Source organism: Giraffa tippelskirchi, chromosome 7, assembly GCF_054371585.1.
Source record: "Giraffa tippelskirchi isolate mGirTip1 chromosome 7, T2T-mGirTip1v1.2.pri, whole genome shotgun sequence".
Taxonomy (NCBI): domain Eukaryota; kingdom Metazoa; phylum Chordata; class Mammalia; order Artiodactyla; family Giraffidae; genus Giraffa; species Giraffa tippelskirchi.
Window position 1 is genome coordinate 9,757,552 of NC_137281.1, and position 24,396 is coordinate 9,781,947.

Below are 24,396 nucleotides of genomic sequence, written 5' to 3' on the forward strand. Positions count from 1 at the left end.
GGGTTGAACTCTGTCCTGAGAGCCCTAGGGAGGCCATGGATGGGCTTTGAACAGGGGTGGGCTGGCCCTGATCATATTTGTGCTCTAGAAAGACCTCTCTAGATCCCAAGTAGAGTGTAGATAGAGGGGTGAGACATGAGTCTGGGAGAGCAGAGACAAGGCTGATACAGGCAGGGTCCAAGCAGGAGAGGAGTTTCGACCAAGGCTGCAAAGAGGAATGGACTGGAATAGAGAAATTTAGGTGACAGAATGCAAAAGACTTGGGGATTGTAATCAGGGAGTGAAGGGAAATGGCAGAAGTCTAGGGAAACACCGAAATCTGCAGCCTGGTGACTGGAAGGAATGGCAGTGCTGCCCCTAAAATGACACAAGAGAGGAGAGGGATTTGAAGTAAGATTGTCAGTTTCATTCAAGATCTGTGATGGGAGCAGGAAGGGAGGGACACTGACTCTTAGGGAGCTGTTGGGATCAGGAAGAGATTTTGGATAACTAGTAGATTATTGGGACACCGAGGGTATTACAGGTTTTGGTGGGTGTTGGAGTGAGTGAGGTTGTTGAAGACAGTGGAGTTGTGGAGATATATAGGAGTTTGGTGGGAAATGTGGAGCTGTTTCAGTTCAGTTCAGTCGCTCAGTCGTGTCTGACTCTTTGCGACCCCATGGACTGCAGCACGCCAGGCTTCCCTGTCCATCACCAACTCCTGGAGCTTACTCAAACTCATGTCCATTGAGTTGGTGATGCCATCCAACCACCTTATCCTCTGTTGTCCCCTTCTCCTCCTGCCTTCAATCTTTGCCAGCATCAGGGTCTTTTTGCTGTTAGTATTAATCAGTATTGGGTCAGATGAAGTCACTGGAGTTTTATGGAGATGTTGGAGATCAATGAGATTTTCAGGATCATCAAGGGTGGCGAGGAAGGGTTGGAGATGCTGTGGCCAGTCGGGGACTTTAAGATATAAGTGGAAAACACTGGAGGATGTATGTTGGGAGTCTTTAGGAGACATTAGGGTCACCTGATGTCATTTCTGTGACGTCATGGGAAGGACAAGTTGTGGACGAGGCCTCCTCTTGAGGGTACTCCCGTTGCTAGGCAAACGGTTCCCAGGGCGCCGTTGCTAGGGACTAGGGTTCTTTTGATGGCCACGCCCCTTTCCCTGAGGGCCCCGCCCCCACAGCCAACCACTAGACGGTCGCAGGCACGAAGGCCGCGCCCACCTTGTAGCCCCGCCTTCAGGCCCAGAACCGTTACCGGAGCGACGGCTGGAGCTCGTCCCGCCTCCCTACCCTGTTGCCAATCGAAAAGGCGTTGCCCGGGCGACGACCCCACCTCTTCCGGTGCGGACCCCGGCTTCCGGCAGGAGGCCCGGCGGCGGGCGGCGGTCCGGCAGCGGCGGGGTCCGGGGCTGGGGTGGGGGGGCGCCCAAGATGGCGGCGGGCGGCGCGGAGGGCGGCTCGGGCCCCGGCGCCGCCATGGGGGATTGTGCGGAAATCAAGTCGCAGTTCCGCACCCGCGAGGGCTTCTACAAGCTGCTTCCCGGCGACGGCGCCGCTCGCAGATCGGGTCCGGCTTCTGCCCAGACCCCGGCGCCGCCCCAGCCGCCGCAGCCCCCTCCAGGCCCTGCCTCTGCCTCGGGCCCCGGCGCCGCGGGCCCCGCTCCGTCCCCTCCGCCTGCAGGCCCCGGGCCCGGGCCCGCGCTGCCTGCGGTGCGCCTAAGCCTCGTGCGCCTCGGGGAGCCCGACGGCGCTGGAGCTGGGGAGCCGCCCGCCACGCCCGCGGGGCTGGGCGCCGGGGGAGACCGCGTCTGCTTCAACTTGGGCCGCGAGCTCTATTTCTACCCGGGCTGCTGTCGCCGTGGGAGCCAACGGGTGAGCGGCCTGCATCTTGGGGCCCTGGGTGCAGGCTGAGAGGATGGGGACCCCTGAGTTGATTCACAAGTGACAGGAGGGTACCTGAATGACAGGGGGACCGGAGACAAGCATCCTGGATGTGACGGACGTCCAAGGGGGAAAGGGTTCTTGGAGGTGATGCAGGGTTCTAAAAGGTGATGGGAGGCCCCCTGAGTGCTGGCCATCCTGGAGGTGGTGGGAGGCCTTGAGATCACGTGAGATCCCCAGGTTATGCGTGGGGCTTCTGGGATGGTGACTATTCTGGAGGTGATGGAGAATCCGAGATGGTTGTGGGGTCCTCCAGGGTTCTGGCTGGCAGGCATTTTGCAGGTGTTGGGAATAGCAGGCTCAGAAGTGATACCCAGGGATATTGCATTCTGAGGGTGTCCGGGGGACTTAGGGAGCCCAGAGGTAAGGAGGACTCTAGAAGTAACGGGGGCTTAGGGGTAATAGGGATCACGAAGGTGAATGGGACTCTAGAGAAAATTGGGGTTCTGGAGATAATGAGGGTGCTGGAGGAAATGAGAATCTCGGAGCCGATGGGAGATAACGGAGGTGATATTCTCAGGTATGACAGGTGTCTCTAAAGTGATGTCGGTCCCAGAGGACATGAGACCCTAGGAGTAAGTGGTGGCCCCTGGAAGTGTTGGGGATCCTGAGAGCTCAGAGGTGATGAAGGCACCTAAAATCTGGGGGGCTGTGAGATTTAATGGTTCCTGAACTGTGTGATGGGAATTCTGAGATTTAGGAACTCCAGAGTGAAGAGACTCCTGGAGCATTGGGCTTTAGTGTTCTGGGGATTGGGTGATCCTGAGTTTTGGTGGTCTTGGAATATTGTGGTGCTAAGACCTGGAGGAGTTGCTGAAATTATGGGGTAGGACAAGAAAGGTATAGAAGCTCAGGGACTATGGGGACCCTGCACTGATACTGTAGGCAAGAGTCCCTGAAGTTGGGTGGGGAGGGGCGTCCAGCTTGGGGAAGGAGGCACTTAGTGGTCTCATGTGGTGGCAAGGGGGGACTTTCCTGCCTGGTGTTGTCCTCTGTTTGTGTTTTGGGTCGTCCTCCCTGTCTGTGGTTGTCCCTTCCCTCCTCATTTACCCATCCACCTACCCACTTCCCTCAGGGCCATAGCCCTGCTTCCTGTTTGTGGTTTTCCCCCAACCTCAACACCCTCTTCCTTCCTCTCAGTGGTAGAAGCCATTAACTTGTTTTCTCCCACCACTCAAGTCCATTGACCTCAACAAGCCAATTGACAAGCGGATCTATAAGGGCACTCAGCCCACCTGCCATGACTTCAACCAGTTCACTGCTGCCACGGAGACCATCTCCCTGCTGGTGGGATTCTCAGCTGGTCAAGTCCAATACCTGGATCTCATCAAGAAGGACACCAGCAAACTATTCAATGAGGAGGTGATTGTGGGTCCCCATGGCTCAAAACTCCTTCCCCATCCCACCCTCACGCTGTTTGCCATGAGACTACAGCTGCCTGGGGAGCAGTGTTGGCCTGAGTGGGGGCAGAATGAGGGAGAGATGGGGGATGGACTGACAGATACGTCGAAGGGGGTGACAGCAATTATTCTGATGACAGCTAATGATGATAGATGCACCTCTGGTGCCCAGGCCCTGTGCTGTGTTAGCTCTGTGCTGAACACATTACTCCTGGCATTTTCATCAACAAATGGGTTAGGATTGTGAGACCCATTTTGCAGATTAGAAAACTGAGGCTGGTCACTGGTTGGGATTTGTTTGAAGCCAGAGCCCTTGCTTTTCAAATTCTGGGCATTGGATTCAAATCCTGGCTACATCATCTACTCACTGTGTGGCTTTGGGAAGGTGCCTGTTCCTTTGCCTCAGTTTTCCTCCACTGCAAAGTGGGATTCCTGTCCCTACCTTACAGGACTGTTGTAAAATCATATGTGGAGGTTGCTCAGTCCTGGCTGGACCTGGCATAAGGGGAAATTCCAGCGGAAGAGCTTATCTGTGTCCAGAACTACTACTACTCTTGTCCTCTGTCTCTTTCTCCTGTGTTCAGAGAGGGTGTTCCAAATGTACAGAATACATGAATGACAGAGGAGAGTGAGTTGAACAGGGAATGGATTAAAAATGGACTAGCTCATCCATTCACAAAATATTAACTGAGCATTCTTATTCGTTGCCAGACTTTGCTGTAAGCATTTGGAGTATTATATCTCAGTGGAAAAAACAGAGGGCCCTCTCTTTGTGGCACTTTCATCTCTCTGGCAGAGACAGATAGTTATCAAATACCTAAATATGCTGTGTGTCAGCAAGTCGTGGACAAAAATCCAGCAGGGAAGGCAAATGTGGAACGCTTGGCGAGGTTAGGAAAGGTCTCGCTCGAAGGTGACAGGGAAATAAAGGAACTGAAGGAGGAAGAAGTTACTAGGGAGAAGGACGTTCTGCATAGAGGGAACAGCTAGCACAGATGCCCAAAGCAGGAGAGCAGAAAGGTTGGGTGGCCAGAGCAGCGTTGAGGGGGAGGGTAATAGAGGAGTTCTCAGAAACAGCTCGGAAGGGCCAGGAGATGTAGGGTCTGGAAGGTCATGGACGCTTGCCACCGGGGTTCACCTGAGCCATGGAAGGCAGAAACGATTTGATTGATTTCTAAATTCTCCAGAGAGTGGAGAATGGGAATCAGCTTAGATACCTGGGAAAGAAGTTAATTTGTTACAGACAGTGGAAGCCTAAGGGCTTCAAGGCTTGGTTCTCTCCAGAGCCCTTCCTGATAAAGGCTGCTGTGCGTGTTCAGATGGGAGAGAGTGCTTGGTTGCTGGCTTAGGTTTTAATTGCATCTCTCTGACAATGGTGTAGAGAAGAGACCTAGGCGGTAGTGGCCAGTTAGGCCATTACAAGCCTGATGACGGCTGAGACCAGGGTGGTTGGATTCGGTGGGGGCAGGTGCAAACAGGTCAATTTCTGGGCGAATTTTGAAGATCCAGCCCACAGGATTTCTTGCAGCTGTGGAAGAGAGTGCTGAGGACAAAAAGGAGCAAAGATGCTCAGCCGGTAGGATGGGGTTGTCATTCATGGGTCCAGGAACTACTTTCCAGGACTCCTACCTGCACAGCGCTGCACTGTGGGGCCAGAACAATGAACCAAATACACAAAGGTCCTTTCCTCAGGGGAGCTGATAGTCTGTGAATCAGTTTCTTGCCTTAAGCATGACACGGTAAAGATGGTAGAGGGGTTTAGACAGAAGACAGTGCTCTGGAAGGCAGGACTGCCCTCCTGCCAAAGAAGGGACGTTGAGACTCCATGGAGTCCACCTCCTGCAGCCCTTCTCCCCCTGCTTTCCCATGATCTGGTGTCTGTCCTTTTCCCTCAGTCCCGCCTCTCCCGGGAGACCCAGGGCGGGGATGATGACCTTCTGCGGGGAACCAGGCTGGGGGGGAGGTGGGCCAGGGGAGGGTGGTCTTCTCCCAACCGCGCTCTCTTCCCTGGTAGCGGCTCATCGACAAGACCAAGGTGACGTATCTGAAGTGGCTGCCCGAGTCAGAGAGCCTGTTCCTGGCGTCCCACGCCAGCGGCCACCTGTACCTGTACAATGTCGGCCACCCGTGCGCCTCGGCGCCGCCCCAGTATAGCCTGCTGAAGCAGGGCGAGGGCTTCACCGTCTACGCCGCCAAGAGCAAGGCGCCCCGCAACCCGCTGGCCAAGTGGGCGGTGGGTGAGGGGCCCCTCAACGAGTTCGCCTTCTCGCCCGACGGCCGGCACCTGGCCTGCGTCAGCCAGGATGGCTGCCTGCGCGTCTTCCACTTCGACTCCATGCTCCTGCGGGGGCTCATGAAGAGCTACTTTGGGGGCCTGCTCTGCGTGTGCTGGAGCCCCGATGGGCGCTACGTCGTGACGGGGGGTGAAGACGACCTGGTCACCGTGTGGTCCTTCGCCGAGGGCCGCGTGGTGGCCCGGGGCCACGGCCACAAGTCCTGGGTCAACGCCGTGGCCTTCGACCCCTACACCACGAGGGCGGAGGAGGCTGCCGAGGGCGGCGACGGGGAGCGGAGCGGCGAGGAGGAGGAGGAGCCGGAGGCCGGGAGCACAGGCTCGGGCGGGGGCGCCCCCCTCTCCCCGCTGCCCAAGGCCGGCTCCATCACCTACCGCTTTGGCTCGGCCGGCCAGGACACGCAGTTCTGCCTGTGGGACCTCACCGAAGACGTGCTCTACCCACACCCTCCCCTGGCCCGCACGCGCACCCTCCCCGGCACTCCTGGCACCACGCCGCCTGCCGCCAGCGGCTCGCGGGCCGGGGAGCCGGGCCCTGGGCCCTTGCCCCGCTCGCTGTCCCGCTCCAACAGCCTCCCGCACCCCGCGGGCAGCGGCAAGGCGGGCGGCCCAGGCACGGCGGCAGAGCCTGGCACACCCTTCAGCATCGGCCGCTTTGCCACGCTCACGCTGCAGGAGCGGCGGGACCGGGGGGCCGAGAAAGAGCACAAGCGCTACCACAGTCTGGGCAACATCAGCCGGGGTGGCAGTGGGGGCGGGGGCGGCGGGGACAAGCCCAGCGGTCCCGCCCCCCGAAGCCGACTGGACCCCGCCAAGGTGCTGGGCACCGCGCTTTGCCCGCGCATCCACGAGGTGCCACTGCTGGAGCCGCTGGTATGCAAGAAGATCGCCCAGGAGCGGCTCACGGTCCTCCTCTTCTTGGAGGACTGCATCATCACCGCCTGCCAGGAGGGCCTCATCTGCACCTGGGCCCGGCCGGGCAAGGCGGTGAGTCTCCCCTCGCCCGCCCACCGGGACTTAGGCGGAGGCGGGCCTTGGCAGAGGGCTTTGTTAGCGCACAGCCTCCAGCCCCCTGGGAAGGGGGAAGCCATGGAAATCTTGTCCCAGAAAAAGGCTCCCCGGGTCTTAGAGTGGCTTCTAAAACGCTTGCCAGGCAACATCAGCAAAGAGCAGGTCAGGTAGGAGAAGCCTCTGGGAATGGTGGAGACCAGGGCCAGCTGTCTGAAGGGCAGCCGGTGGTCCCCGCGTGGCCAGGTCTTTCTGGAATGGTGAGATGTTTCTAACGCTGCAGGTCCAGCTCTATGGGCAAGACTAAACCTGTAGGCCCCAGCTTCCAGCCTGCGTGTCAGACTCCTGGGATGCAAGCCCACGGCTGGAGGGGTTGGCTGTGGGATCCAGCCTCAGGATTCCAGCTGACACTTTGGCTCTCTGTGTGACCTTGAGCGAGTCACTGCCTCTTTCTAAGCGTTGTCACCTCTAAGGACAGGGACACGAGAAGATGGGTGGCAGGTGGATGTGCCCACCTCCTGAGTTGGCCCTGGGGCTCAGAGAGGCCCCAGCGAGTGAAGTGAGGGCCTGGTGCTGTGTGACTTGGGAGCTGGGGTCTCAGGAGTCTCCTTGGGCTTTGGGTTTGGGGGCCAGGAGGCCAGATGGGAGGGCAATGCCTTGGTTCCCTGGAAGAGTTTTAGAGTTGTAGGTTCCTGGATCCCTAGAACTTAAAGCACAGTTTCTGAGGCAGGGGCATCGGGATTTGGGGAAGCTGGTGAGCCCTGAAAGAGACCCCTCTATCTCCCTAGTTCACAGACCAGGAGACCGAGGCCCAGACAGGGGAAGGAAGTTGGCCCAGGTCACCCAGCAAGTCAGTGGTAGAGGTAGGACTGTCCCTAAGTCCTTCCCCGCCAGAATCTCAGGCCCCCCCCAGTCAGAAGGGGACCCCAGTTCCCCCCTCTCCTCCCTCTCCCCCACCCCTTCCCCATCCTCTCTACTCAGGCTCACACAAAGACTTTAATTATCATATAAAAGTGCCGCTTGCTGGGACTGGGAAGCTAGCCGAGATTTAAGTTCCTGAACCCAGAGCAGCGGCCTCTCTGGGGGCTTCTGGGGTGGGTTCAAGGGCAAGGCCAGGGTGGCAGCGGCCTGGCAGACTCCGGGCTGGCTCCCTCCCCGGGGGACTGTTGAGAGCCCCAGGTGGGCTCTAACCCCTGCCTGTCTCCCCTCTCCTCTTCCCCAGGGTATCTCCTCCCAGCCAGGCAACTCCCCAAGCGGCACAGTGGTGTGAAGCCGTGGATGTCGGGGGTTCCCCCACACCACGCCCCCAGCCTCCTAGTGTAACCCTTCCCGCTGACCTCACGGATCAACGTATTAACAAGACTAACCGTGACAGATGGACTGCTCTGGTCCCTCGCCCTGCACAGATTTGGGGGTAGATGGTCCCTCAGACTGGCCCAGACACTGGGGGGATGTAGTGGCCTGTGTGGCCTCCACCTTGTCCCCACCCACTGCCAAGTACAATGACCCCTTCCTCCGAGACATCAGTGTTAGCCTGCCTGTCCCCAGCATGTGACTGGTCACTCCTGGGTGAGAAACCGCCCCCCAGAAGAGCCCCAGCTCTGCAGTGTGCTCCTCTGTCCTGTGCGCAGGGCAGAGGGCGGCCCATCCCTCCCCTGGCCCCAGCCCTGCCCTTGCTGTTCCTTGTGCTTTTGAAGAGTGTTAAATTATGGAAGCCCCTTGGGGGCCCTCCCTGTCCCCCGGGACCTCTTATTTATACTAAAGTTCCCTGTTTTCACCGCGTCTCTGTTCCCTTCTGCGGAGGTGTGGAGGAAGTGTGTGTGTGTGTATGTTTTCAGCGCAGTCCTAGAATCAGTCCACTTTATGCAGAGCAAGAGCTAGGCCTAGCCTCCCCCAAACCCCCTTTCGATGGCAGGAAAAACTGAAGACTGGAGGAGGGCAGTGCCAGCGGCACAGGCTGGCCGGGGGCAGTGCCCTTCAGATGGGGAGGATCCCTCACCCTGCCCCCCCCTCAAACTCTCAGAGGGAAGGGAGCCACCAGGACCCCTTCAAGGTCTTCAGTGGGCATTTTTAAAGTTGCCTTTTCAAAGTGTCCAAATCAGAAGTGGCAGGGGTCCCCAGGGAGCCCCTGAGGTCCCCTGAGTGACCTGCCGCCAGCACAAGCCTTGGCCTCCTGCTGGCTCGGCCGGGTCCCAGGCATCCAGGGCCGACCAGAGACCATGGTTTCTTCCGGGAGGACTGTCCACCCTGGAAAGAACGACGAAACTCCCTCCTGGCGGCTCTCTGGAGCCACAGGGAGCGGCGTCTTCCCGCTCCGCCCTCCACCCCCCGAAACGTTTGTTTCTAATCCTAGCCTGGGCAGGAATGTGGCTGTGCGGCCAGGGTCCAGGGAGCTATTTTGGGGGCTCCTTTGGCTCCCCCCCGGCTTTGGCCAGTGGGTCACCCCTGGTCCTGGCTGCTGAGGGCCTCTGTTCCCGATTCTCTCACCACCCCTTCCCCACCTCCTGCCAAAAAAAAAGTCAGTGTAAAACAGAGGGCCTGAGGGCTAAATTTAAACCGTCCCAAAGTCTGAATCCTTGGCTGAGTCACCCGCAAAGCTGCCCTGGCCTCCCGCCCCCCTTCCCAGGCCTCACCCCTTTTTCTCCCCTCCCAGCTCCAGAGCTTGGGAGGGGTGTTACCAGATCACTCTGAACCTCAATTGGTCCCCTCCGGGGAATGGGAGGGCTCATCTCTGGCATCTGTCACACCTGTGCTGGGCCTTTTCGGTGGGGGAGGGGCAGAGTTTGAAGGTTGAGATTTTCCACTGCCCCCCACCTCACACCGAAGCTTTCCGAGGGACCCGGGGAGGCGGGAGTGGGGGGGGGGCCCTGGCTTGTGAGGGGTTAAGGCGGGGAGGCTGGAGGGGGCCGGCCCGAGGGGTGGGGAGAAAGGGAGGAGGCCCTCGCAGCCAGCAGAGAGAAGTAGCCAGAGAGGCCCAGGGGACAGCCAGGGACAGGCAGACATGCGGCCAGGGCCCCCACAGGGCCCTTCAGGCCCCATGACGGGAGGACCCTGAGCCCTGGGCCCGGGGAGGGGGCCATGGTGCTGCCTGCCCGACATGTCAGCCGAGGTGCGGCTGAGGCGGCTCCAGCAGCTGGTGCTGGACCCTGGCTTCCTGGGGCTGGAGCCCCTGCTCGACCTTCTCCTGGGCGTCCACCAGGAGCTGGGCGCCTCCGACCTGGCCCAGGACAAGTATGTGGCCGACTTCTTGGAGTGGGGTGAGTGCCTACCTGCCTGCAGGGGCTTCTCCCTCCCCCTGCTCCCCTGCCAAGTTTGGGGATGGGGGCAGGGCAGAGGGAGGAGGTGGGTCTGGGCTGGTTGCTGGGGGCAGGATGGACATGGGGCGAGCCTCCCATTCAGGAGCCCAGAACTTGGGGCGACGTGCACCTCCCCCTGTGCCCCACCGGGCAGGGCAGAGCGGGGTTAGCAGAGGCCAGGGTAGCCATGACTCAGAACCAAGACTTGGGAGCCATGGTCAGCTGGGCTGGGCGCTGCCTCTTGTGGTCCCCCTGCACCCACTCCCCGAGTCTAGGCCTAGGGACCTGTTGGGGAGCCCTGTCTCCTAGGGAACTCCCCCACCACCACCAAAATGGTCTTTGTGGCCCTCCACCCTGGTTTCCCAGAGTGCAGGGGGGAGCAGGAGGGACAGAACAGGGCAGCTGCCAGGGGCGCGGCCGACGGGCAGGTGTTCGGCGCCAGCCTCTCCAGCTGCCCCAACAGGTGCCCAGGCCCTGGGAGGGCGCGGTGACTCAGGCCCCGGGGAGAACCAGCTCTGTAGACAGGCATTGTCCAGCACCCCCTGGTTGGAGGAGGAACAACCAGGGTTCTGGGAGGGCCCACTTTCTCTGCAGGCTCCATGCTGCACACCCCCCCCCAAAGTCCCTTCTGGCTGAGTGTTCCCCTGGAGACAGGTCCACAGGGAAGATGATTGAGCCTCAGCCTCCTGCTTTGTCTGTCCTCAGCCCTTCCTGGCCTGGGCTCTGGTGCACTTAGGTTTCTGTCTAACATCAGCCATTCTGACCCTCAGTAGCCTGCTCCTGGTCCTGGGGCCCTGTGTGTCCCTGTCTCCGTCCCTGTGTCCTCTCTGTCTGCCTTCTGCTCCCTCTTGTGTCCATCTCTTTCTGACCCAGGCCATGCTTTTCTCCTTCCCATTTTGCAGATGGGAAGGTGGAGGCCAAGTGCTTGACCACTTGGCCTCTGGGAGAACCTTCTCCCCACATCCCCCCAGCCCTTAGTAACTCTCTCAGCCCTCTTCTTGCTACAGGATAAACTGAGACCTGAGGTGAGGACAGGAATCAGCACTCCTGTAAGGAGCGCTCCTTTTGTGGCCTGGGCAGCATCCTGCGGCCCCTCCCCTGCCAGGCCGCCGGGGCGGGGGAGGGGGCCTGGGTTCCCGCTGCCTTAAAAGGGCTCAATGTCTTGGCTCTCTCCTCCCTCCCTGATCCTGGGCCCTGGCTGCTGCTTCCCGGCCGGCCCACTCTCCCCGAACCCCAAACCCTCTCCTTAACCCACAGCTATCTTCCCTCATCCTTAGCTGTACCCATCGCCCTCTCCCTCCTGCCTCGGAGGCTCCCAGCTTCTTCCAGGCCTCCCTGTCCCCCAGCCCCTGAGTCTCCTGCCTCCACCCCCTGTCCTCCCCCTCCCAAACTGCCCTCTGCCACATTGCTGGCTCTAGGACCTTGGGCAGAGGACTTCACCTGTCTTGAGTCTTGGTTCCCCATCTGTGGATAAGGAGTGATAATAAAACCTCCTTCTGGAGTTGAGAACACAGAGAGAACGCACTTGACCACTGGTGCCCTGGCTGCAGGTCCCTCTCCTGTTCCTTCTCCTGGCCCCAACCCTAAACTTGGGATTTCCCGAAGTGTGGGCCACAAGCCATCTGCATCTGAGCCTAAGGTGCTGGATTAAATTGCAGGCTCTGGGCCATAACGCAAGACTGAATGAGAGAGTGCTCTGGGGGTGGGCCAGGTCACTGGGAGTAGGGACTGATGCCCCAGGAACTCTATGAACTGGGCCTGTTTCTTCTCTCTCTGTTCATCACAGCCTCCTTTCAGCAGACTTGTTACCTCAACCCGTTCATCCTGCACCCCGGAGAGCTCTCTGGCCTAATGTTCTGTCCCAGAAAGGGGTTCGCAGACATCACACCTCTCTCTATAGGAGGGCAGTTTAGGGCCTCCCAAACCTCACAAAACGTTTATGTGAAGACGGAGGCAGACAGCCCTAAGGGGAGAGGCAAGGACAGGGGACCGAGGGTGGGACTGCCTTGTCTCCAATGTCAGTCCCTGTGATTCTGGTCCCCTCCACGCCTCCAGTGGAGCCCATCGCGGCGAGGCTTAAGGAGGTCCGACTGCAGAGGGATGACTTCGAGATTTTGAAGGTGATCGGACGCGGGGCGTTCAGCGAGGTGAGCCTGGAGCAGCCGAGGCAGCTCAGTGGGGCTGGGACCTGCCTTTTCCTACAGTGGGCGGGGGACGTAGGAGTTCTGAGACAGGCCTGAGAAAGTGATGAATGACTTGAGTTTAGAGTCTAAGGCGGGGCTTGAGGCCAATGGGCGTGGCTTTTGGGGGCGGGGCCACGTCTCGGCTGCGTTACGGGCGGAGTCCTATCCCGGCGAGCCCGGGTGTCTCCGGTCCACCTCTGACCCGTTACCCTGTTTGGGCCTTCAGGTGGCGGTGGTGAAGATGAAGCAGACGGGCCAGGTGTACGCTATGAAGATCATGAATAAGTGGGACATGCTGAAGAGAGGCGAGGTGAGGGCTGGGCTGGGTGGGCAGGGTGCCGAGGATCTCGCCTCGCGTCGTCCCCCTCCCCCGCCCGCTTCAGCCCCGGGTGTCCCGCAGGTGTCGTGTTTCCGCGAAGAGAGGGATGTGTTGGTGAACGGGGACCAGCGCTGGATCACGCAGCTGCACTTCGCCTTCCAGGACGAGAACTACCTGGTGAGCCTCAGGCCGGGCGACCGTGGGCTCCATATCCTGGACATTGGGGAAGGTCTTTGGGTTCTCTTTCTCCCTGACTCTCTTGTTGGAGAGTGAATTTCTGTCTAGTGACATCCTGGGGGAACGAGGATTGGGGGTGGGGGGTGTCTATTTTGGCCTGGGAAATCTCTTGTGGCTACGACTGCGGGGTCTCTGCCCAGGGATGGGGCGTCTCTGGGAGTCTTTGTCCTGGGCTGTCAGAGATCGGTGCCCAAGTTGGGTACCGACCCCCCCTAACACGCCCCCTCCCAGTACCTTGTCATGGAGTACTACGTGGGCGGGGACCTGCTAACGCTGCTGAGCAAGTTTGGGGAGCGGATCCCGGCCGAGATGGCGCGCTTCTACCTGGCCGAGATTGTCATGGCCATAGACTCGGTGCACCGGCTGGGCTACGTGCACAGGTGGGCGCTGCCAGGGCCAAGGGGTGCGGGAATTGGAGAGCTGACCCTTAAGAGGGTGGGGCCTGGTGAGACAACGGGAGAGAGGCTCGCCTATCCCCCTTCCCCTTCCTTCTTCCCTCTGCGCAGGGACATCAAACCGGACAACATCCTGCTGGACCGCTGCGGCCACATCCGCTTGGCCGACTTCGGCTCCTGCCTCAAGTTGCAGGCGGATGGAACGGTGAGCCATGCGCCTGTCCTCGGGTAGCTCCGGCGACCAGTAAGGGATGGGGTCAGGGTGGAGGGAGGAACCGGAGGTGCAGGGTGTGGGGGCGAGCCTGAAGCGTGCGGGCCGAGCCAGCGTGAGGACAGGATCAGATCTAGAGGAGAAAGAGGAGACTTGGGCCCAAGCCTGCCTGTGGGGGCTCGGTGTTAGAACAGGCAGAAGAAGGCTCTAGGCCAAGCTCAGCTGTGGTCCTGTTGGCCCAGGTGCGGTCGCTGGTGGCTGTGGGCACCCCGGACTACTTGTCTCCCGAGATCCTGCAAGCGGTGGGCGGCGGGCCGGGGACCGGCAGCTACGGGCCCGAATGTGACTGGTGGGCGCTGGGCGTGTTCGCTTATGAAATGTTCTACGGGCAGACGCCCTTCTACGCCGACTCCACGGCCGAGACCTACGGCAAGATCGTGCACTACAGGGTGAGCACCGCCCGGAGAGCCCGTGACCTCTCCGCGAAGGCTCCCAGGTAACAGCCCCTCTTCCCCTCCCCTTCTGAGCAGGAGCACCTCTCTCTCCCGCTGGCTGACACAGGAGTCCCCGAGGAGGCTCGAGACCTCATCCAGCAGCTGCTGTGTCCGCCGGAGGTGCGCCTGGGCCGGAACGGAGCAGGGGATTTCCGGAAGCATCCTTTCTTCTTTGGCCTTGAATGGGACAGTCTCCGGGACAGCATTCCCCCTTTCACGCCAGATTTCGAGGGTGCCACAGACACGTGCAACTTCGATATGGTGGAGGACGGGCTCACTGCCATGGTGAGCGGGGGCGGGGTAGGTACCTGCGACCCCAGCTCTGCAGAAGGTACCCCTCATACCTCCGCCATAACACTGAGGTTAGGAGAGTACCCTCCTCCTGGGGTCCTGAAATCACTGCTTCACCAGAACTCCTGCTCTTTGGGGGCCGAGTACTGGGAAGCCAGCAGTGACCTAGACTCACAGTCCAGTGGGAGACACAGACTTGTCCCTGACAGTGACGCCCCAGAGAGATCAGGGCTGAGACGGGTGGGGAGGTGCAGGGGGTGCACCTCCTGATGCAGCATGAAAGGTCCTGGAGGGCTTCCTGGAGGAGGGGACTATGTGACTTGAGACCTGGAAGGATAAGAGGTGAGAAAGCACCATAGAGGAACCTCCCTCCCTTCCTTAGGCCTTCTCTCTCTCAGCTGTTGGTACAAGCTCCCCCAGGCTTGCTCTGTCTGACTGCCCTTGTGCTGGGCACTGCTGGGGACACTCATGAACCAAATCAGCCCTGGTCCCTGCCCTCCTTTACTTACAGTCTGGAGAAGATATACCTTTACTGTGGCAAGTGCCCTGACGGTAGCAGCAGGATGTAATAAAATGATGTGGAGTCCAGTTTACATAGACCCCAGGCTGGGGTGCGGGGGTGGCGGGCATTTAAGCCAACACTGGGAGTGGGTGAGAGGCCAGCCCTGATAGCTGCTGCTCACCTCACATCTGTGTTTCTCTTGCCTAGGAGACGCTGTCGGACATGCAGGAAGGCATGCCACTGGGCGTCCACCTACCTTTCGTGGGCTACTCCTACTCCTGCATGGCCCTCAGGTAAGCGCGGCCCCTGTGCAGCCTGAGAGGAGTGGCTGGGGGGAGGGGGGAAAGGCCCCCCCCCAAGAGGCCCTGGGGGGCTGCTCCAAGTTATCACATCCTGCCCTGATGGCACCCAGGAGATTTGCAGGGTCAATCTTGGAACCATATCATCTTGGGAAGTAAGGACTTTTAGGAGCCCAGAGTTGCAAGACCTTAAATTCTCAGACCGTGAGAACTTTGAAATTTAGATTCAGTTGTAAAACCTCAGAGTCACAGGCTTGGCCTTGCAGAATTTTCTCACTTTCCACTTTTCGATGTCTAGTGTATGGTCATGGGACCTCACAGTCTTAGAAAATAAGGAGTTTAGAATTGTTACTGCTACTGCTAAGTCGCTTCAGTCGTGTCCGACTCTATGCGATCCCGTAGACGGCAGCCCACCAGGCTCCCCCGTCCCTCGGATTCTCCAGGCAAGAACACTGGAGTGGGTTAAGTCGGTCTTAAAAGAACACAGACTCACTGAATTACATAACCACAAAGCCTTTTTAAAACATTGATTCTGCAAATAATACATTTGCCTATCACAAGTTTATCAGAAAATACGAAGCCCGCCAGCAGCAGCGGTCCCTGGCTCACACATGCACACCTCCTTAACAACTGTGGGAACATGCTGTATTCTAACCCGTTCCGTTATTGGACAATGTACTGCAAATGCCATTTCTTATCACGAACAAACTACCACACAATCCTGACCTGCTAGGGAGTGCTCTTCCCACTGGACCGGCAGGACTTAGTCAACCAGGCTCTCTGTCCTGACCCAAGCTGGATGAACAGCCACGAATTGGTCTTGGCACAAGGTCTTTATCCTTGTCCAGGGTCATTGGGTCCTTGAGGCACAGTTCCATAAGAGGGACTGCTGGGTTGGAGGGAACATCACTTTTATTGTAATTTCATATTCCTTGGGAGGATCTGTCTTCCTTCCAGCACCTGGGTCTGACAGGGTGGGCTGCTGTCTACTGTCAGTCTTGGCATCCCACACCCAGTCTGAAGACCACCTCTTTGGAGGTTGCCAGAGCTGGGCAGTGTGCCCCTCACTTCCTTAGTCCCTAAGGAGAGGGGCCTGAGAAGGGCACATGGAGATAGCGGAAGAGCAGATCCTAGAACATGGGTGTCTTGACCCCAGGTTCCCAAAGAAGGGAAGCTCAGCTTCAGGGGCCTGAGGCCATGCCAGGGGCTGGCCTTTTCCTAACAAGAGGAGGACCTGTTCCCCTCTCCCCCCCCAGCCTGGCAATTTGTCCCCTTCACTCTGTCTCTCCCCGTCCTCAAACCACGGAGACTTCAGGTCTAGCTGCCCCAGGGCACAGGCTAGGGTGTCCTGGCTCTAAACCCAGGGGATCAGCAGCCCCTGGGGTGAGGCCAGCTCACCCTCCCGCCCCTCGGCTGCCTCCTCTCCCCAGGGACGATGAGATCCCGGGCGCCACGCCCATGGAACTGGAGGCCGAGCCATTGCCTGAGCCATTGGAAGAGCCCAGCCTGGGACACACAGTGCCCCCACCAGAGGAAACGGTGAGTCCCTGGAGGAGAGTCTGTGAGGGACGAGAAGGAGAGGCCTTCAGGGATACCGTGTGCCATGGAGTGCTGGACCTTCTGGGAGCTTCCTCAATAGAAAGAGATGGAAGACAAAGGAGAGACGAGGCTACTTCAGTCAGACGTGACCCCCACAAAGAAATTAGAACCGGTCACTAAGTTCTACTTTCTAATGCATGGAGGAGGACTCTCAAGGGAGGGGAAGCCCTGGAGAAGGAGGAGGACCACCCATGGGAGGAAAAGCAAAGAGAACCTTAAGAGTAAGGGCTCTGAGGTGGGAACCAGCTGATTTGCTATTAAATGTGAAAGGAGAGTAGTAAGGCTGAATTGTTCCAGGAGAAAGGACGGTGAAGAAAGAGGAGTAGGGAGGCTGAGGCCAGCGGAGGCACACCAGACAGGGTCTTTCAGTGTGGTGTGCCTCCACCTGAGGGCTCTGAGGGACTGGAGAAAATCTGAGCAGAGGAGGGACCTGGTCCAGTTGGGCAGTGTTGTAGGAATAGCCCTTTGGTTTTGATGTGGATGGTGGATGGGAGGAGACCAGATAAAAGGCTGGAGATGAGTAGGACTGGGCTGGCATTAGCCTTCCAAAGGAGGGAGTCTGGATTACTGTGGAGCTATGGAGATTCCAGAAGGATCTAGGGGGTACAGGAATAGAGGTCAAGGGAGGATCCCAGTACTGCAATCTATGCTCAAGTCTTGAATGCTCCCCTGGCCTCAGGCCGCCCTAAGCCCCGTTTCCATACCCAGGCTGAAGCGGCAGTTCCGGAGACCATTCCGGAGGCCATTCCGGAGGCGGTGGCAGAGCCGGAGGTGACGCTGCGGGAGCTCCAGGAGGCCCTGGAGGAGGAGGTGCTGACCCGGCAGAGCCTGAGCCAGGAGCTAGCGGCCATCCATAAGGCCAACCAGAACTTCGCCAGGTCGGGGTCGGGGCCCCGGGGCAGTCACCACCTTTAGCAGCCTCCCTCGCCAGAGCCTCAAGGGCTCACGGTCCTCACCTACCCGCAGTCAACTCCGCGAGGCCCAGGCTCGGAACCGCGACCTGGAGGCGCACGTCCGGCAGCTGCAGGAGCGAATGGAGTTGCTTCAGGCCGGGGGAGCCGCAGGCAAGTCCCTCACCCGCCCCCTTCCCAGAGGCGCCCGAGGGAGGTGGACCAGAGGCAGGTGTACACACCTGGGGGAGGGCGAGGGGCCAGGCTGGGGCACGCCGCGCCACCGCCCTCCTCGTCCCTCCACGCGCCCTACGCCTCTCTCTTCTCCTTCCAGCCGTCACGGGGGTCCCCAGTCCCCGGGCTACGGATCCACCTTCCCATGTAAGACCCCTCTTTTTCCTCTGCGTCAAGCCTGCTGCCCCTCTTTGCTGACCCTGTCTTTGTCACCCCGTACCCCCGTCCATATTTAGGGCTCCCCTCTCTTTGTGGTTGCAGTCAGTAGAGTCAGTAGATATCCTCTATTCACCCCACGTCGACCAGTCTCCCTCGGTTTAGGCCTCTCACCATATCCCCATTCGGGATATCCCATTCGGGGTCTCCCTAGATAACCTCTTCGACCTCGACTCCCCTCGCTGTCTCTCGCCCCCCCGAGGGCGGCCGGGCCGAGCTGGGCTCAGATCGGGTCACCTGTCCCTTCTCTCTCCAGCTAGATGGCCTCCCGGCCGTGGCTCTGGGCCAATGCCCGCTGGTGGGGCCAGGCCCCATGCACCGCCGCCACCTGCTGCTCCCTGCCAGGGTACGTCCGGCTGCTCACGCCCGCCCGCCGCGCGCCCCCGCCCAGCTCCACGTACCCCAAGTCGCCTCTGCTTAGCAGCGCCTCTGCGGGGCTGGGCCGGCGGTGGGGAGGGAGGGTTCTCGGGCAGCCAATCAACACAGGTCTCTAGGAAGCAGCCAATAATGAGTTCGGACAAGACTTAGGTTTGCGAGCTGGCCAACCAGAGCTACCCGCGCTGTGAGGGGGGCGGGGCGGCTGCCGGGGGTTGTGGGCCCTCCTAGGCGTAGGTGGGGCAAGTCCCGGGAGCCAATCAAAGGCTCGTGTCGCTGGGTGCTGACCCTCGCCCTCTCCCTACAGGTCCCTAAGCCTGACCTATCGGAGGCGCGTTCCTTGCTCCTGTTCGCCGCTGCTCTGGCTGTTGCCGCCGCCCTGGGCTGCATTGGGTTGGTGGCCTGCGCCGGCCATCTCGCCGCAGTCTGACCCCGCCCGGGAGCCACCTTCTCCGCCTGAACCCTAGAACCCGAGCCTGTCTTACACTCGGGCTCCGCTGGAGGGTTGGGTGACCGAGGCAGGGCCCAGAAGCCCCTCCCATCGCCTTCCAGTTCACTACATTTCGTGCGTGGGTCTCCGCCCCAGCTTCAGCCCCGTGATCCGGGCCCGCCCCCTGGCGGCCGGGGAGGGGGGAGCCGGGGCTGCGGCTCCAGGGAGGCTTGTAGCGGGGAATGCTGCTGCTGCTGCTGCTGCTGCTGCTGCTGCTGCTGCTGCTGCTGCTGCTGCTGGGGGGGGGGGGATCGCGGACTTCTTCCGCCTGCCTTGTTGAGGCCCCTGACGTGGATGGGCAAGCTGCGACCTAGAGAAGGCAGCGGGGTCAGGGCTCGTCTGTTCTCACCCTCCAGGCACCCCCACCCACATTGGCTCGCAAACCACAAATCCTCCTTGTGCATGAGGCCCCGCCCCCTCAGGAAGGCTCTCTTTCCGCAGCGAAAGTCTAGCGCGAGCTCCGCCTGCTTTCTTGGGAATCTTTGTTTTTGACAGCCCCGCTTTTTCGGGGATTCTCGCGCCCTCCTCACGTGCGCTGCTCTCGGAGTTCAGCCGGCTCCGTCCGCCTCGGCAGTTTGGGTATTTATTGACCTTTCCTCTGACCCGCTGACAGGCCCCAGGACCCCAGCACCCTAATCCACGTTTTGGATGCACTGAGACCCCGACATTCCTCGATATTTATTGTCTTTCCCCACCTAGGACCCCCACCCCCGATCCTCGCGAATAAAAGGCCCTTCCGTCTGCCCAAAATTCTGAAATTCCTTGGTGTCCGCAGCTTGCGTCGAGGGCAAGAGTCTGCTCAGCGGGCCAATCAGAAGGCAAGCGGAGGCGGCCAATGGCCTGGCAGGAAGCTAGCGGGAGGCGAAGCGGACGAATCGGGTGGGGGGTAGGGCTGAGGGGCGTGGCCTAGGCACCCGGCCAATAGGAGAAGACGAGCAGGGCCCTCGGAGGCACCGCCCATTGTCCAGCTGTGGCCCAGCTGTGCCATTCGGCCGCGTTGAAGAGGGGCTGGACTGGGAGCTAGCGCAGCCATCCTCCTACCATTGCGCCTGCGCGGGCCACGCGCATCCGTTCCAAAGACTGAGGCTCGAGAAAAGTTGCTGCAAACTTTCCAGCCCGTTTCCCCCGCCCCTTCTCCCAACCAGACCCGCCCCCCTGCGGAGCCGGGAATTCCGAGGGGCGGAGCGCGGGCCGAGATGGGGAGTGAGGGGGGCCTTCGGAGGACCCTGGAGACGGAGGCGTGCAGAAGCTTAGTCTCGGGGCAGAGGTGGCTTCGCGCCCTTAGCTCTCCCGGACGGCCCGTTACCTTCTCCGTTGTCCCGATGGGGAAACTGAGGCCCTGAGCCAGAGGCACACGCGGGGGGAGGCAAAAAGCGCGGCCTGAGGCGGAGGGAAAACAAAGGGAGAATCACAGACAGACGGGGAGGGGGACGGGCACACACACAGACACTGGGACAGAGACCCTAGTAGAGAGCTGGGCCTGGCATCGGTGTTGAGGAGAGACGCGGGTCGGCGGGAGAAGATCGGGAAGCACGAAGTGGGGGGTGGGGTGGGGAGGGGAGACGGGCGGGGGAGGGGGCTGGGGAAAGCCCGACGGAGGAGGAGAAGGAGGGAGGAACTTCCCAAAGTTGCAAAACATGGCTACCTTGCCCGCGGAGCCGAGCGCGGGGCCGGCGGCCGGGGGGGAGGCAGTGGTAGCGGCGGCGGCGACCGAAGAGGAGGAGGAGGAAGCGCGCCAGCTTCTGCAGACTTTGCAGGCGGCGGAGGGTGAGGCGGCGGCGGCGGCCGGGGCCGGGGCGGGCGAAACGGCGGTGAAAGTGGAGGGCCCCGGATCCCCAGGCGTCCCCGGGTCGCCCCCCGAGGCCGCCGCCGAGCCGCCCACGGGGCTCCGCTTCTCGCCGGAGCAGGTGGCGTGCGTGTGCGAGGCGCTGCTACAGGCGGGCCACGCCGGCCGCTTGAGCCGCTTCCTGGGCGCACTGCCCCCGGCCGAGCGCCTACGTGGCAGCGATCCTGTGCTGCGCGCTCGGGCCCTGGTGGCCTTCCAGCGAGGCGAGTACGCCGAGCTCTACCGGCTGCTCGAGAGCCGCCCCTTCCCCGCCGCCCACCACGCCTTCCTTCAGGACCTCTACCTGCGCGCGCGCTACCACGAGGCCGAGCGGGCCCGCGGCCGCGCGCTGGGCGCGGTGGACAAGTACCGTCTGCGCAAGAAATTCCCGCTGCCCAAGACCATCTGGGACGGCGAGGAGACCGTCTACTGCTTCAAGGAGCGCTCCCGCGCCGCGCTGAAGGCCTGCTATCGCGGCAACCGCTACCCCACGCCAGACGAGAAGCGCCGCCTGGCCACGCTCACCGGCCTTTCGCTCACGCAAGTCAGCAACTGGTTCAAGAACCGACGACAGCGCGACCGGACCGGGGGCGGCGGCGGCGCGCCCTGCAAGAGGTGAGGGGCCCGGGGCGGCGCCAGTCCGGCTTTCCTGGGGATGTACCCCCCTCTCCCAGACCCGTTGTTCTCGGACACCCCCAGCTCACACCCTCAGGCGCCCGCCGAGCGCGAGGAATCCGCGTGGATTAACTAGGCACTCGCCCAGCCCTCCACCCCGACACCGCTGCTCCTCTCGCAGAGGCTGGCCTCCCTCTACTCCACTCAAGGCTCCGTCCCAGATCCTATCCGCGCCCGCGGCTAGACTTGGGGGCGGCAGTGAGAAAAAGAGACTGCGGGAAAGGAGAGGCCTTTGTCCTCGCTACCGGGCGTAGGGGCTTCTTCAGGCCCCTTCGCGGCCGGTCCCTCCCTGACCGCGGCAGTCTCATCGTCTCTCCCGCCCCCCCAGGGCCTAAACAGCGTGGTCCGTCGTCTGTCTTTGTTGTGAAACGTGAACCTTCCCCAGCTCCGGTTTCCCTGTAACCCAAGCCCTTCCCCTCCCACCCTGCGCGCCGGCCTCTCGCTCCTTCTCCGACGCCCGGGGGGAGGGAAAGGGGGGGGTTGGGCACCGGGAACTGAGCTGGCGACTCCCTCCTTAGTGTCTCCAAAGCCACTGGGCTGTTTTCAAGCGGACTCTGGAGACTTCGGGCAGCCCGGTTGCTCAGCCTCCCGGACCCTAAAGCCGAGGAGTTGGGAGAGGAGGGTCCCCTCTCACCCTCGGCGTTCAACTTGAACCTTTGGGCAGTAGTATCAGGACCAGGCTTGCAGAGACTTCTCCCTGGGGTCTCAGTGAGGAGGTTTCATTAACTCCCTGAAACTGCCCACAAAATTTCGGGCTGGGGAACATGGGGAGGCAGTGGGCGGCTTGTGCTTCCTCTGAGTACTTTGCCGCTGGCTCCCGGCAGGAATGGGGCTGGCCCTCGGGGAAACACGGCATGAGTCCACCACTCACAATCCTCTCTTTGGCCAGTGAGTCTGATGGAAACCCCACTACTGAGGACGAGTCCAGCCGCAGTCCTGAGGACCTGGAGAGGGGGGCGGCTCCTTCGGCTGCCGAGGGCCCTGCGCCAGGCTCCATATTCCTGGCCGGGGCCGCCCCTCCCGCACCGTGCCCTGCCTCCTCCTCCATCCTGGTGAATGGGAGCTTCCTGGCGGCCGGCAGCTCTCCAGCAGTGCTCCTCAATGGAAGCCCCGTCATCATCAACAGCCTGGCCCTGGGCGAGGCCTCCGGCCTGGGCCCCCTGCTGCTCACCGGGGGTGCCCCTGCTCCACAGCCCAGCGCCCAAGGGGCCAGCGAGGGCAAGACCTCCCTGGTCCTGGACCCTCAGACTGGGGAGGTTCGACTGGAAGAAGCTCAGCCTGAAGCCCCGGAGACCAAGGGGGCTCAGGTGACTGCTTCAGGGCCCCCTGGAGAGGAGGTCCCGGCGCCTCTGCCCCAAGTGGTGCCTGGCCCCCCTCCGGCAGCCACCTTTCCGCTGCCCCCAGGACCAGTGACTTCCATGGCTGCTCCCCAAGTGGTGCCACTTTCCCCACCCCCTGGCTACCCTGCCAGCCTGGGCCCCACCTCCCCGCTGTTGAACCTGCCCCAGGTGGTGCCCACCTCACAGGTGGTGACCCTCCCCCAGGCTGTGGGGCCGCTGCAGCTGTTGGCAGCTGGGCCAGGCAGCCCAGTGAAGGTGGCCGGTGCCTCGGGCCCTGCCAACGTGCACCTGATAAACTCCAGCGTGGGCGTGACTGCGCTGCAGCTACCTTCGGCCACTACACCAGGTACCCCCTTCTGGTGGCTGGGTGGGGGATGCTGCGGGTGGGCTTCCTGGGGCAGCAGTGGGGGGAGGGGAGCTCTTCCCTGGCGGGTCCCAGACCCTCCTGAGGCTCAGACCAGGAAGAGTTGGCCTCAGCCTGACCCTGAAGAGGCTCCTTCTGCCCCTGGTTAATCCCCCTGCCTGCCCTCCAGCGGCTTCATCCTCACCTGGGCGCCTGGCCTCCCTCCTCTCCTCACAGGAAACTTCCTGCTGGCCAACCCCGTGTCTGGCAGCCCCATCGTGACAGGTGTGGCCGTGCAGCAGGGCAAGATCATCCTCACCGCCACTTTCCCCACCAGCATGCTGGTCTCCCAGGTCCTGCCGCCCGCCCCCAGCCTGGCCCTGCCCCTGAAGCCGGACACAGCCATCTCGGTGCCCGAAGGAGCCCTCCCAGTGGCCACCAGCCCCGCTCTTCCAGAGGCCCAGGCCTTAGGCACACTTCCTGCGCAGCAGCCGCCCCCCACCCCCGCTGCCGCCTCTGCCCCCAGCCTCCCCTTCTCCCCAGACTCCTCTGGCCTCCTGCCCAGTTTCCCGGCGCCCCCACCCGAGGGGCTGCTGCTGTCGCCCGCAGCTGTGCCCATCTGGCCGGCTGGGCTGGAACTGAGCGCCGGCACCGAGGGGCTGCTAGAGGAAGAGAAAGGCCTGGGGACACAGGCCCCCCACACCGTGCTGAGGCTGCCGGACCCTGATCCCGAAGGGCTGCTCCTGGGGGCCACCGCGGGGGGCGAGGTGGATGAGGGACTGGAAGCTGAGACCAAGGTCCTGACGCAGCTACAGTCAGTGCCTGTGGAAGAGCCCTTAGAACTGTGACCTGCCAGCCCCCAGGCCTCCCCTGACAATGGTGCTCGAAATCCAGGCCCGGAGGAGGGACCCTCTCATAAACACAGCGGCTGCCATCTACCCACACACACTATACCCTCCCCGGCCGCTCAACCTCTCCGTGCCCTGGAGGTCCACTCCTCGGACAGGATGCTGCCTCTGTTACAGCCCTCTCCTTGCTCCTCTCCTTGGTCTATATGGGGAGATTTGGGGGTCCTGACTGAGGGGCTCTGCCCCCCCTCGACCTGGTACTAGCTGTGAGTTGAAAGCCCTGCCGAATGGCTGAGTTTCCCCTGCCCCCAGCCCTCTCCCTATCACTCCCTGAAACACTATTAATAGCTCCACTGACGTCCAGTGTTCTCAGAACTGCTTGGAATCCAAGGGTGGAGGCCGGGCAGTCCTGTGCCCAGAGACTCACGGACCCTCCCAGCTGGGCCCTTCCTGCCCACAGGTGTGGGGAGCATGGGCCGGGGTCCTCCGTTAGCACCTCCTGGACTAGACCCCCTGGTACCTTGTCCAGCCCCAGACCAAAGATCCCCGACCACCACCGGGGCAACCCTGACCCCTGTGTCTAGTTTGTATCCTAAATCTTTATTTTTCTAGGATGTGTTATGCCTTCATTTCCATTAAAATAAACAGACAACTAGAACCTCCGGGGGTGTGGGTTATCTTCCAACAACTTGCCCAAGG

General features: G+C 61.2%; 3 protein-coding genes and 2 long non-coding RNA genes across 21 annotated transcripts; 3 read left to right on the top strand and 2 right to left on the bottom strand.

Annotated features, from left to right (window-relative positions):
- Positions 1–1,333: 1,333 nt before the first annotated feature.
- On the top strand, positions 1,334–8,412 carry DMWD (DM1 locus, WD repeat containing). 4 transcript variants are annotated; one of them, XM_081515639.1, is made up of 5 exons: positions 1,334–1,865; positions 3,114–3,296; positions 5,349–6,614; positions 7,424–7,498; positions 7,858–8,412. In XM_081515639.1, exons 1-5 carry the CDS (start codon positions 1,425–1,427, stop codon positions 7,903–7,905), a joined length of 2,013 nt encoding a protein of 670 aa, XP_081371765.1. In that variant the 5' UTR covers positions 1,334–1,424; the 3' UTR covers positions 7,906–8,412. The 4 variants fall into 4 exon arrangements, with proteins under 4 accessions (XP_081371765.1, XP_081371766.1, XP_081371767.1 ...); XM_081515640.1 differs by lacking the exon at positions 7,424–7,498; XM_081515641.1 differs by lacking the exon at positions 7,424–7,498 and having other exon boundaries at positions 5,349–6,637; positions 7,875–8,009.
- Positions 8,413–9,601: 1,189 nt separating this feature from the next.
- DMPK (DM1 protein kinase) lies at positions 9,602–19,416 on the top strand. 13 transcript variants are annotated; one of them, XM_081515645.1, is made up of 15 exons: positions 9,602–9,892; positions 11,954–12,078; positions 12,341–12,424; positions 12,515–12,610; positions 12,902–13,050; positions 13,177–13,270; positions 13,519–13,725; positions 13,807–14,070; positions 14,771–14,856; positions 16,293–16,401; positions 17,170–17,339; positions 17,428–17,525; positions 17,686–17,732; positions 18,058–18,147; positions 18,484–19,416. In XM_081515645.1, the coding sequence occupies exons 1-15, from the start codon at positions 9,733–9,735 to the stop codon at positions 18,604–18,606; spliced, it is 1,902 nt and encodes a 633-aa protein (XP_081371771.1). In that variant the 5' UTR covers positions 9,602–9,732; the 3' UTR covers positions 18,607–19,416. The 13 variants fall into 13 exon arrangements, with proteins under 13 accessions (XP_081371771.1, XP_081371769.1, XP_081371773.1 ...); XM_081515643.1 differs by having other exon boundaries at positions 18,062–18,147; XM_081515647.1 differs by having other exon boundaries at positions 13,807–14,055.
- Positions 11,840–15,771, bottom strand: LOC145515389 (uncharacterized). The gene is made up of 2 exons (XR_014060871.1): positions 15,589–15,771; positions 11,840–14,388 (listed from the first exon to the last, which is right to left on the bottom strand). It is a non-coding gene; the product is annotated as an uncharacterized LOC145515389 (long non-coding RNA).
- Positions 18,701–21,532, bottom strand: LOC145515388 (uncharacterized). The gene is made up of 2 exons (XR_014060870.1): positions 20,312–21,532; positions 18,701–20,046 (listed from the first exon to the last, which is right to left on the bottom strand). It is a non-coding gene; the product is annotated as an uncharacterized LOC145515388 (long non-coding RNA).
- SIX5 (SIX homeobox 5) lies at positions 20,237–24,359 on the top strand. Of its 2 annotated transcripts, XM_081515637.1 has the most exons (3): positions 20,237–21,106; positions 22,056–22,852; positions 23,087–24,359. In XM_081515637.1, exons 1-3 carry the CDS (start codon positions 20,304–20,306, stop codon positions 23,695–23,697), a joined length of 2,211 nt encoding a protein of 736 aa, XP_081371763.1. In that variant the 5' UTR covers positions 20,237–20,303; the 3' UTR covers positions 23,698–24,359. The 2 variants fall into 2 exon arrangements, with proteins under 2 accessions (XP_081371763.1, XP_081371764.1); XM_081515638.1 differs by lacking the exon at positions 22,056–22,852 and having other exon boundaries at positions 20,294–21,106; positions 23,338–24,359.
- Positions 24,360–24,396: the final 37 nt, after the last annotated feature.